The sequence below is a fragment of the Salvelinus alpinus genome, chromosome 17, assembly GCF_045679555.1.
Source record: "Salvelinus alpinus chromosome 17, SLU_Salpinus.1, whole genome shotgun sequence".
In the NCBI taxonomy this organism is placed as follows: Eukaryota; Metazoa; Chordata; class Actinopteri; order Salmoniformes; family Salmonidae; genus Salvelinus; species Salvelinus alpinus.
In genome coordinates this window covers 53,470,901-53,483,929 of record NC_092102.1, presented here as the reverse complement: position 1 = coordinate 53,483,929, position 13,029 = coordinate 53,470,901, and the positions used below count along the sequence as shown (strand labels likewise).

General features: G+C 52.2%; 1 protein-coding gene across 1 annotated transcript in view; it reads right to left on the bottom strand.

Annotated features, from left to right (window-relative positions):
• The window catches only part of LOC139541905 (uncharacterized), a 54,629-nt gene extending 46,548 nt beyond the window's left edge, over nucleotides 1–8,081 (bottom strand). Inside the window, exon 1 of the mRNA XM_071346786.1 lies at nucleotides 7,966–8,081. Within this exon, the coding sequence (XP_071202887.1) occupies nucleotides 7,966–8,081 (116 nt within the window). The remainder of the gene's footprint in view (nucleotides 1–7,965) is intronic.
• Nucleotides 8,082–13,029: the final 4,948 nt, after the last annotated feature.

Here is a 13,029-nt window from a genome sequence, read left to right as displayed (position 1 = left end):
AGTGTATATAGGGGCTGGAGAGGGGGTGGAGGGGGCAGCAGTGTATATAGGGGCTGGAGAGGGGGAGGAGGGGGCAGCAGTGTATACAGGGGCTGGAGAGGGGGTGGAGGGGGCAGCAGTGTATATAGGGGCTGGAGAGGGGGAGGAGGGGGCAGCAGTGTATACAGGGGCTGGAGAGGGGGAGGAGGGGGCAGCAGTGTATATAGGGGCTGGAGAGGGGGTGGAGGGGGCAGCAGTGTATATATGGGCTGGAGAGGGGGTGGTGGGGGCAGCAGTGTATATAGGGGCTGGAGAGGGGGTGGAGGGGGCAGCAGTGTATATATGGTCTGGCGAGGGGGTGGAGGGGGCAGCAGTGTATATAGGGGCTGGAGAGGGGGTGGAGGGGGCAGCAGTGTATATAGGGGCTGGAGAGGGGGAGGAGGGGGCAGCAGTGTATACAGGGGCTGGAGAGGGGGAAGAGGGGGCAGCAGTGTATATAGGGGCTGGAGAGGGGGTGGAGGGGGCAGCAGTGTATATAGGGGCTGGAGAGGGGGAGGAGGGGGCAGCAGTGTATATAGGGGCTGGAGAGGGGGTGGAGGGGGCAGCAGTGTATATATGGGTTGGAGAGGGGGAGGAGGGGGCAGCAGTGTATATAGGGGCTGGAGAGGGGGTGGATGGGGCAGCAGTGTATATAGGGGCTGGAGAGGGGGTGGAGGGGCAGCAGTGTATATAGGGGCTGGAGAGGGGGTGGAGGGGGCAGCAGTGTATATATGGGCTGGAGAGGGGGAGGAGGGGGCAGCAGTGTATATAGGGGCTGGAGAGGGGGTGGAGGGGGCAGCAGTGTATATAGGGGCTGGAGAGGGGGAGGAGGGGGCAGCAGTGTATATAGGGGCTGAAGAGGGGGTGGAGGGGGCAGCAGTGTATATAGGGGCTGGAGAGGGGGTGGAGGGGGCAGCAGTGTATATAGGGGCTGGAGAGGGGGAGGAGGGGGCAGCAGTGTATATATGGGCTGGAGAGGGGGAGGAGGGGGCAGCAGTGTATATAGGGGCTGGAGAGGGGGAGGAGGGGGCAGCAGTGTATATAGGGGCTGGAGAGGGGGAGGAGGGGGCAGCAGTGTATATAGGGGCTGGAGAGGGGGAGGAAGGGGCAGCAGTGTATATATGGACTGGAGAGGGGGTGGAGGGGGCAGCAGTGTATATAGGGGCTGGAGAGGGGGTGGAGGGGGCAGCAGTGTATATAGGGGCTGGAGAGGGGGAGGAGGGGGCAGCAGTGTATATAGGGGCTGGAGAGGGGGAGGAGGGGGCAGCAGTGTATATATGGGCTGGAGAGGGGGTGGAGGGGGCAGCAGTGTATATAGGGGCTGGAGAGGGGGAGGAGGGGGCAGCAGTGTATATAGGGGCTGGAGAGGGGGAGGAGGGGGCAGCAGTGTATATAGGGGCTGGAGAGGGGATGGAGGGGTTGCAGTGTATATAGGTGCTGGAGAGGGGGAGGAGGGGGCAGCAGTGTATATAGGGGCTGGAGAGGGGGAGGGGGGCAGCAGTGTATTTATGGGCTGGAGAGGGGGAGGAGGGGGCCGCAGTGTATATAGGGGCTGGAGAGGGGGTAGAGGGGGCAGCAGTGTATATAGGGGCTGGAGAGGGGGTGGAGGGGGCAGCAGTGTATATATGGGCTGGAATAGGGGGATGAAGGGGGCAGCAGTGTATATAGGGGCTGGAGAGGGGGTGGAGGGGGCAGCAGTGTATATAGGGGCTGGAGAGGGGGTGGAGGGGGCAGCAGTGTATATAGGGGCTGGAGAGGGGGTGGAGGGGGCAGCAGTGTATATAGTGGCTGGAGAGGGGGTGGAGGGGGCAGCAGTGTATATAGGGGCTGGAGAGGGGGAGGAGGGGGCAGCAGTGTATATATGGGCTGGAGAGGGGGAGTAGGGGGCAGCAGTGTATATAGGGGCTGGAGAGGGGGTGGAGGGGGCAGCAGTGTATATAGGGGCTGGAGAGGGGGAGGAGGGGGCAGCAGTGTATATTGGGGCTGGAGAGGGGGAGGAGGGAGCAGCAGTGTATATAGGGGCTGGAGAGGGGGTGGAGGGGGCAGCAGTGTATATAGGGGCTGGAGAGGGGGAGGAGGGGGCAGCAGTGTATATAGGGGCTGGAGAGGGGGAGGAGGGGGCAGCAGTGTATATAGGGGCTGGAGAGGGGGTGGAGGGGGCAGCAGTGTATATAGGGGCTGGAGAAGGGGAGGAGGGGGCAGCAGTGTATATAGGGGCTGGAGAGGGGGAGGAGGGGGCAGCAGTGTATATATGGGCTGGAGAGGGGGAGGAGGGGGCAGCAGTGTATATAGGGGCTGGAGAGGGGGAGGAGGGGGCAGCAGTGTATATAGGGGCTGGAGAGGGGGTGGAGGGGGCAGCAGTGTATATAGGGGCTGGAGAGGGGGAGGAGGGGCAGCAGTGTATATAGGGGCTGGAAAGGGGGAGGAGGGGGCAGCAGTGTATATAGGGGCTGGAGAGGGGGTGGAGGGGGCAGCAGTGTATATAGGGGCTGGAGAGGAGGAGGAGGGGGCAGCAGTGTATATAGGGGCTGGAAAGGGGGAGGAGGAGGCAGCAGTGTATATATGGGCTGGAGAGGGGGTGGAGGGGGCAGCAGTGTATATAGGGGCTGGAGAGGGGGAGGAGGGGGCAGCAGTGTATATAGGGGCTGGAGAGGGGGTGGAGGGGGCAGCAGTCTATATAGGGGCTGGAGAGGGGGTGGAGGGGGGAGCAGTGTATATAGGGGCTGGAGAGGGGGTGGAAGGAGCATCAGTGTATATAGGGGCTGGAGAGGGGGAGGAGGGGTTTGCAGCGTATATAGGGGCTGGAAAGGGGGTGGAGGGGGCAGCAGTGTATATAGGGGCTGGAGAGGGGGTGGAGGGGGCAGCAGTGTATATAGGGGCTGGAGAGGGGGTGGTGGGGGCAGCAGTGTATATAGGGGCTGGAGAGGGGGTGGAGGGGGCAGCAGTGTATATAGGGGCTGGAGAGGGGGTGGAGGGGGCAGCAGTGTATATAGGGGCTGGAGAGGGGGTGGAGGGGGCAGCAGTGTATATAGGGGCTGGAGAGGAGGAGGAGGGGGCAGCAGTGTATATAGGGGCTGGAGAGGGGGTGGAGGGGGCAGCAGTGTATATAGGGGCTGGAGAGGGGGTGGAGGGGGCAGCAGTGTATATAGGGGCTGGAGAGGGGGTGGAAGGAGCAGCAGTGTATATAGGGGCTGGAGAGGGGGAGGAGGGGTTTGCAGTGTATATAGGGGCTGGAGAGGGGGTGGAGGGGGCAGCAGTGTATATAGGGGCTGGAGAGGGGGAGGAGGGGGCAGCAGTGTATATAGGGGCTGGAGAGGGGGTGGAGGGGGCAGCAGTGTATATAGGGTCTGGAGAGGGGGAGGAGGGGGCAGCAGTGTATATAGGGGCTGGAGAGGGGGAGGAGGGGGCAGCAGTGTATATAGGGGCTGGAGAGGGGGAGGAGGGGGCAGCAGTGTATATAGGGGCTGGAGAGGGGGAGGAGGGGGCAGCAGTGTATATAGGGGCTGGAGAGGGGGTGGAGGGGGCAGCAGTGTATATAGGGGCTGGAGAGGGGGAGGAGGGGGCAGCAGTGTATATAGGGGCTGGAGAGGGGGTGGAGGGGGCAGCAGTGTATATAGGGGCTGGAGAGCGGGTGGAGGGGGCAGCAGTGTATATAGGGGCTGGAGAGGGGGTGGAGGGGGCAGCAGTGTATATAGGGGCTGGAGAGGGGGAGGAGGGGGCAGCAGTGTATATAGGGGCTGGAGAGGGGGTGGAGGGGGCAGCAGTGTATATATGGGCTGGAGAGGGGGTGGAGGGGGCAGCAGTGTATATAGGGGCTGGAGAGGGAGAGGAGGGGGCAGCAGTGTATATAGGGGCTGGAGAGGGGGAGGGGCAGCAGTGTATATAGGGGCTGGAGAGGGGGAGGAGGGGCAGCAGTGTATATATGGGCTGGAGAGGGGGAGGAGGGGGCAGCAGTGTATATATGGGCTGGAGAGGGGGAGGAGGGGGCAGCAGTGTATATAGGGGCTGGAGAGGGGGAGGGGGGGCAGCACTGTATATAGGGGCTGGAGAGGGAGAGGAGGGGGCAGCAGTGTATATAGGGGCTGGAGAGGGGGAGGGGCAGCAGTGTATATAGGGGCTGGAGAGGGGGAGGAGGGGCAGCAGTGTATATATGGGCTGGAGAGGGGGAGGAGGGGGCAGCAGTGTATATATGGGCTGGAGAGGGGGAGGAGGGGGCAGCAGTGTATATAGGGGCTGGAGAGGGGGAGGGGGGGCAGCACTGTATATAGGGGCTGGAGAGGGGGAGGAGGGGGCAGCAGTGTATATAGGGGCTGGAGAGGGGGAGGAGGGGGCAGCAGTGTATATAGGGGCTGGAGAGGGGGAGGAGGGGGCAGCAGTGTATATAGGGGCTGGAGAGGGGGAGGGGGGAAGCAGTGTATATAGGGGCTGGAGAGGGGGAGGAGGGGGCAGCAGTGTATATAGGGGCTGGAGAGGGGGAGGAGGGGGCAGCAGTGTATATAGGGGCTGGAGAGGAGGAGGAGGGGGCAGCACTGTATATAGGGGCTGGAGAGGGGGAGGAGGGGGCAGCAGTGTATATAGGGGCTGGAGAGGGGGAGGAGGGGGCAGCAGTGTATATAGGGGCTGGAGAGGGGGAGGGGGGGCAGCAGTGTATATAGGGGCTGGAATAGGGGGAGGAGGGGGCAGCAGTGTATATAGGGGCTGGAGAGGGGGAGGAGGGGGCAGCAGTGTATATATGGGCTGGAGAGGGGGTGGAGGGGGCAGCAGTGTATATATGGGCTGGAGAGGGGGAGGAGGGGGCAGCAGTGTATATATGGGCTGGAGAGGGGGAGGAGGGGGCAGCAGTGTATATATGGGCTGGAGAGGGGGAGGAGGGGGCAGCAGTGTATATATGGGCTGGAGAGGGGGAGGTGGGGGCAGCAGTGTATATAGGGGCTGGAGAGGGGGAGGAGGGGGCAGCAGTGTATATAGGGGCTGGAGAGGGGGAGGAGGGGGCAGCAGTGTATATAGGGGCTGGAGAGGGGGTAGAGGGGGCAGCAGTGTATATAGGGGCTGGAGAGGGGGAGGAGGGGGCAGCAGTGTATATAGGGGCTGGAGAGGGGGAGGAGGGGGCAGCAGTGTATATAGGGGCTGGAGAGTGTGAGGAGGGTGAGGAGGGGGCAGCAGTGTATATAGGGGCTGGAGAGGGGGAGGAGGGGGCAGCAGTGTATATAGGGGCTGGAGAGGGGGAGGAGGGGGCAGCAGTGTATATAGGGGCTGGAGAGGGGGAGGAGGGGGCAGCAGTGTATATAGGGGCTGGAGAGGGTGAGGAGGGTGAGGAGGGGGCAGCAGTGTATATAGGGGCTGGAGAGGGGGAGGAGGGGGCAGCAGTGTATATATGGGCTGGAGAGGGGGAGGAGGGGGCAGCAGTGTATATAGGGGCTGGAGGGGGGGAGGAGGGGGCAGCAGTGTATATAGGGGCTGGAGAGGGGGTGGAGGGGGCAGCAGTGTATATAGGGGCTGGAGAGGGGGAGGAGGGGGCAGCAGTGTATATAGGGGCTGGAGAGGGGGAGGAGGGGGCAGCAGTGTATATATGGGCTGGAGAGGGGGTGGAGGGGGCTGCAGTGTATATAGGGGCTGGAGAGGGGGAGGAGGGGGCAGCAGTGTATATAGGGGCTGGAGAGGGGGAGGAGGGGGCAGCAGTGTATATATGGGCTGGAGAGGGGGTGGAGGGGGCAGCAGTGTATATAGGGGCTGGAGGGGGGGAGGAGGGGGCAGCAGTGTATATAGGGGCTGGAGAGGGGGTGGGCGGGGCAGAGCCCTTACTTCAACCCCATCCAACACCTTTGGGATGAATTGGAAAACCGACTGCGAGCCAGGCCGAATCTCCCAACATCAGTGCCCGACCTCACTAATGCTCTTGTGGCTGAAAGGAAGCAAGTCAAGGGGAACAGACAAGAACGGCGTCAGCTGTCGTAGAAAATCACTTCAAATATAACTCTTACAAGAACTTTTTGAACTCAAATAAGATTTTTAATACAAATTGTATCACAATCTGGAATGTCCGCGGAACACACCCCACGGCACACACACCGCGGAACACCCCCCGCGGACCCCCCTCCTCTTCCCAGAGCCTTAGCTCCTATATTTATACACACATAGCACTATGTCCATCCCTTATGCAAATGAAGTCTCCCTTCTCAAGTCATTCGCCACCACTATCCTCTAGTTCAAGCTTCCCGCTTGTTCACACCCAATAACGCCCACATCTGCTCTCAGCTAGACTACAATGGTGGCCGGACCCTCCATCCTAGTGTGTCAGCATAATGTGTCAATGTACTCTTTGTTTTGTTTGCCTTTATTGGAATCAGCAGATTCTGTCTTATAAACCTCTGTTTAGAAGCAGCTGACTATGGATCCCTCTATCTTTAGTGTGTCAGCATAATGTGTCAATGTACTCTTTGTTCAGTTTGCCTTTATTGGAATCAGCAGATTCTGTACTATACGCCTTCTTTTTAGAAGGAGCTGACTATGGGTCCTTTTTATCATTAGTGTGTCAGGTCAGCAGACCATGTGTCTCCCCCTTTCATTAATGTGTCCAATTGTCTTAGGCATATTTCTCTAGTATGTGTCTTATTGGAATTGTCAGACTATATGTCTCTTCTACCATTAGCATCCAGTTGCCTTATGTTACTACTACACAGCACACGGGTAACAAAACAGAGCTCTGTTCAAGTAGACTGTGGTTTTGCTGTGATCTGATAGGGGTGTCAGTGGGCTGACTGTGAACGCTCTAAGAGACTCTGGATTGAGGTCATTGATAAAGTAGTCTACAGTACTACTGCCAAGAGATGAGCTATAGGTGTACCTACCATAGGACTCTGGGTTGAGGTCATTGATAAAGTAGTCTACAGTACTACTGCCAAGAGATGAGCTATAGGTGTACCTACCATAGGACTCTGGGTTGAGGTCATTGATAAAGTTGTCTACAGTACTACTGCCAAGAGATGAGCTATAGGTGTACCTACCTTAGGACTCTGGGTTGAGGTCAGTGATAAAGTAGTCTACAGTACTACTGCCAAGAGATGAGCTATAGGTGTACCTACCATAGGACTCTGGGTTGAGGTCAGTGATAAAGTAGTCTACAGTACTACTGCCAAGAGATGAGCTATAGGTGTAACTACCATAGGAGTCTCCTCGAAGTCTACCATTGACTATATACACCAGACACTACTATTCAAAAGTTTGGGGTAACTTAGAAATGTCCTTGTTTTTGAAAGAAAAGCACATTTTTGTCCATTAAAATGACATCAAATTGATCTCTAGACTACTTGAGTATCTGGAGCATCAGCATTTGTGGGTTCGATTACAGGCTCAGTGTCCAGAAACAATGAACTTCCTTCTGAAACTCGTCAGTCTATTCTTGTTCTGAGAAATTAAGGCTTTTCCATGCGAGAAATTGCCAAGAAACTGAAGATCTCGTACAACGCTGTGTACTACTCCCTTCACAGAACAGCGCAAACTGGCTCTAACCAGAATTGAAAGAGGAGTGGGAAGCCCCGGTGCACAACTGAGCAAGAGGACAAGTACATTAGAGTGTCTAGTTTGAGAAACAGATGCCTCACAAGTCCTCAACTGGCAGCTTCATTAAATAGTACCCGCAAAACACCAGTCTCAACGTCAACAGTGAAGAGGTGACTCCAGGATGCTGGCCTTCTAGGCAGAGTTCCCCTGTCCAGTGTCTGTGTTCTTTTGCCCATCTTCATTTTATATTTTCATTGGCCAGTCTGATATATGGCTTTTTCTTTGCCACTCTCAACTTGTGTTCCATAAAGTCTCCAATGTTGTTCCAATGTTGTTAGTTGTGTGGTTTGGCCTCAGACAAGTAAGTGTGAGCAGAGCCTGCTGAGCATCTGGTACATGTCATTGGCTTGGAGTAAGAGTGGGGGTTGGGCCTGTTTGCCTGCTCACGGCCTGGGCGTATATGTGACTTTCATGTTGAGGCCCTCTTTGCGGGAGTGGGGGGCATGGGGTGGGCAGGAGGGGCATAGGTCTGATCTGAAGGGGCCTAAATAGGGTGTGGGCATGGTTGACTTGGGGGGGGTGTTGATTGGTTGATGTGGGGGTGTGGATGTGGCTGGTGGTGTTGTGGTCTGGATGTAGGTCCTCTTGGCATGGGTCCTCTATGTGTAGGGGCGGGGGGGGGGGGGGGGTTCCCCGCAGGTCTGGGAGAGTGTCTCGCTGGTCTGGGCGGGGTGTCTGATGATCTGTTGCTCCTGTGTGAGGTGTTGGGGCTGCGGTTGAGGGCGATGTCCTTTAGGGTTCGGGCGAAGGTTCGCACTGCTGCCTTGTATAGATGGAATTGATCGTAAAGGCTGTTCAACTCCAGGGTGGAGTGGTTGGCCAGGTAAACATGGGGTTTTGAGGCACAGTCACAGGAAATACCAGCTCTATGGTAGCAGGGTGGAAGTCTGCGGGGTTATATAATGAAGAGGTCTGGTCTGACACGCTCTGGGTGAGGGTATCTTTCGCAAGAGAATGTTTATCCTGCTGAGCTATCTCTTTGATTATGTGAATGTCCAGCTGAAACTGTTTGGGGTACCATAACTGTTCCAGACTTGTGCAGGTTGACATTGGCTGACTCAGAGTCCTCGTTGTCTAGTATCCTGAGTTTCCAACCATCGCTAACACCCCCCCTCTCAACTTCTTACGGCTGAGATCGGCTGAGATCCCGTTAACTTCTTTGTGATAGGGGGCAGCATTTTCACTTTTGGATGAATTGCGTGCCCATAGTGAACTGCCTCCTACTCTGTCCCAGATGCTAATATATGCATATTATTATTACTATTGGATATAAAACACTCTGAAGTTTCTAAAACTGTTTGAATGATGTCTGTGAGTATAACAGAACTCATATGGCTGGCAAAAACCTGAGAAAAAATCCAAACATCTACTAATAATATGCATATCTTAGCTTCTGGTCCTGAGTAGCAGGCAGTTTACTCTGGGCACCTTATTCAACCAAGCTACTCAATATTGCCCCCCAGACATAAGAAGTTAACAGAGTGTTAAAATAGCACTGTGCCATGCCAAAGGATGGTCTGTGTGCAACATTAACTTTCTTATGTTCCCATTTTTAAAATATATTAAAAAAAAAAAGTGTCTCTTGATTTTCCATAAGGAGCTTACTTTTGTACTCTTTTTTTTTGCCTTCTCATTTTTTACATCCAAAGGATTGTGATGACTTCGGAACAGTGAGGGGGGGGCTTCAAAGGCCTCTGCATTTGGGTCGGGTAGGCTGTGAAACTCTTCTACCATTGTTTGGCACAAGGACCTTGACACCTCTCACTTCACACCTCAGTGCTAATTAAAGTTGCAGTCAGATCTGTTCTGTCCTAGCAAACTTGGTAATCTGAATTTAGCATTCAATCCTAATAAAGAAACATATATCATTGTAATATATTTTTCTTATTGGCTTTAAAAGTAGCTTCAGACTAAACATGACTCACTCAGTTCCAGGTTGGACTTCAGACTAAACATGACTCACTCAGTTCCAGGTTGGACTTCATACTAAACATGACTCACTCAGTTCCAGGTTGGACTTCATACTAAACATGACTCCCTCAGTTCCAGGTTGGACTACAGACTAAAGATGACTCACTCAGTTCCAGGTTGGACTTCAGACTAAACATGACTCCCTCAGTTCCAGGTTGGACTACAGACTAAAGATGACTCACTCAGTTCCAGGTTGGACTACAGACTAAACATGACTCCCTCAGTTCCAGATTGGACTACAGACTAAACATGACTCACTCAGTTCCAGGTTGGACTTCATACTAAACATGACTCACTCAGTTCCAGGTTGGACTACAGACTAAACATGACTCACTCAGTTCCAGGTTGGACTACAGACTAAACATGACTCACTCAGTTCCAGGTTGGACTTCATACTAAACATGACTCACTCAGTTCCAGGTTGGACTACAGACTAAACATGACTCACTCAGTTCCAGGTTGGACTACAGACTAAACATGACTCACTCAGTTCCAGGTTGGACTACAGACTAAACATGACTCCCTCAGTTCCAGGTTGGACTTCATACTAAACATGACTCACTCAGTTCCAGGTTGGACTTCATACTAAACATGACTCACTCAGTTCTAGGTTGGACTACAGACTAAACATGACTCACTCAGTTCCAGGTTGGACTTCATACTAAACATGACTCACTCAGTTCCAGGTTGGACTTCATACTAAACATGACTCACTCAGTTCCAGGTTGGACTTCATACTAAACATGACTCACTCAGTTCCAGGTTGGATGGTGTTTCAGGTTTCTGTTGTTTGTTTGCTGTAGACCATTTTCTGTGTATCTTGGAAATAAGAAGCTTTGCTAGTAGGTTCCAGGTAGTTTTGTCCAAAATCAGGTTGTAGGATTGGAGTTTTGATTTGGAGTGAATGTTATGTTGTGGAAGGTAGTATCCTGTATATGTCCTGGTGACATAGTGTTGTGGAAGGTAGTATCCTGTATATGTCCTGGTGACATAGTGTTGTGGAAGGTAGTATCCTGTATATGTCCTGGTGACATAGTGTTGTGGAAGGTAGTATCCTGTATATGTCCTGGTGACATAGTGTTGTGGAAGGTAGTATCCTGTATATGTCCTGGTGACATAGTGTTGTGGAAGGTAGTATCCTGTATATGTCCTGGTGACATAGTGTTGTGGAAGGTAGTATCCTGTATATGTCCTGGTGACATAGTGTTGTGGAAGGTAGTATCCTGTATATGTCCTGGTGACATAGTGTTGTGGAAGGTAGTATCCTGTATATGTCCCTGCCAAAAACATCTAAGTTTATCTAAATCTATAGTTTTTTATCATTTTATTTTTTTAAATGCGAGAGCTCATCTGCTTGTCTGTTCTCTCTCTTGTCATGACGTTGGCCTGGGGGTAGGTTTATGACAGTCCTAAATATCTCTTCCCCCCTTTTCCCTCTCTCTACTCTACTGATGTGACATTAGAAAACCCCTTGGTTAACATAGAGATTCTGGGAACATCAGAAGTTGGGGGGAAATGAACTATATTCTGGTAATCCGACCAACTGAACATATGTGGTGGTACTTAAGGTATATTATGTCAGTTCGGTTCTGGCACATTCTCATCAATGATAGGATGACATAAACTCTACAGTGGAAAGTCTACACGTCAGAGGTATCGGATTCACATGGAATTGTTGTTCAATTCAAATGTTTGAATATGAAATTATTCGTGATGGGATGAAATGTGATTTTAGCTTCTAAAACGTGAGAATTGGGTTTTCATGAGTGAATTAGGCCCGACTCAGTGGCCCGCCCACGTGAAGAGACATAGGTTGTAAATTATGATACACACTCCTTTTCTCCCTCCACTAAATAAGCCCTTGACGAAAATTTTACCTCCGGTTCCAGGGATGTGAGGTCTGCAGCCTCTGCGTTAAAAGGACTAACATGTCAACTACAGAACTAAGCCAACCTCAGCATGAGCTTTGGTTACGAATGGTATGACCTTTGAACTCTTATTCACTATAGAAGTGATACCTCCTAGACGTTGAGTTAGCAACAGCAGCTGCAAACGTAAATTAGGATAGGACAGACAGAGTATCCCGTCTACCACACAACGACGTTACTACAACGTATCCAATTTACCAGCAGAGACATTCTTCAAAGGACAAAGACCTCGGTTGGGTAACACGGCCTTCCATCTACCACCAACCTACCGAAGCGCAGCTCAGAGTAAATATTTATTGCATTTTCCTTTTCCAAATGGGCGGTAATTTAGAATGCATAAGATACTGTATTTACGATAGCATGGCTTCTCCCTTGGTTCCTCAAGTCTTCCCGCTCTTTCACTAAAATCCCGCCCCTTTTTCTTTGTGTAACCAGCTGTCATATCTGTTCCGCCCGCTAGGGACGTTTTCCTTTATGACGTAATTTGTAATCAAGGTATGATTCAATCTGTTTATATGTAATTCTGTGTGAATAGTTAGGTATCTAGTAAATAAATAATTAAACCAAATTTTGTATTGCTGATTCAACTTGTTAGCCAGGGTTCCTGAAGATAACCAAGAATTTACAACTTTCAGATGAGACTGAAATAAGGTGACGATTAATATTGACTGCTATTGATGTAAAATATTACTAGGTCTTTAAGAGTTTATTCGGAAGATAACAGCTCTGTAAATATTATTTTGTGGTTCCCCGACTTTCTAGTTAATTACATTTACATGATTAGCTCAATAAGGTAATAGTTATTACGGAGAAAGGATTTTATAGAATAGCATGTCATATCACTTAATCCGGCAGGACACTCTCTGTAGTAGCTTCCTCTTTTTCATATCACTGATACTTACCACAGTACAATGAATGGGCAAGAGGGGGAGCCAAAAACTAAGTTACACTAATAACAAATTAATATATCTCAATTAGGTAAATATAAATCATAAAGGTACCTAATATTTCATCACATACTTTCATATTTAATATATTTACACAAACATACATGGAGCTCTGTATGTTCTGTCTTTTATACAAATATGTCTCAATCGGCTCTGACACTCTCCATCTCTCCCTCTTCCTCTCTCCATCCCTCTCCAGCTTTCTCTCTCATCTCTCTCCCACTCCCTCTCTCTCGCTCTCCATCTCTCTCTCTCCATCGCTCTCTATCTCTCTCCCTCTCCCTCTCTCTCTCTCTCCATCTTTCTCCATCTCTCTCCCTCTCCCTCTCTCTCCATCTCTCTCTCTCCATCTCTCTCCCTATCCCTCTCTCTCCATCTCTCCATCTCTCCCTCTCCCTCTCCCTCTCTCTCTCTCTCTCTCTCTCTCTCTCTCTCTCTCTCTCTCTCTCTCTCTCTCTCTCTCCCTCTCTCTCTCTCTCTCTCTCTCTCTCTCTCTCTCTCTCTCTCTCTCTCTCTCTCTCTCCATCTCTCTCTCTCCCTCTCCCTCTCCCTCTCCCTCTCCCTCTCCCTCTCCCTCTCCCTCTCCCTCTCCCTCTGTCACACCC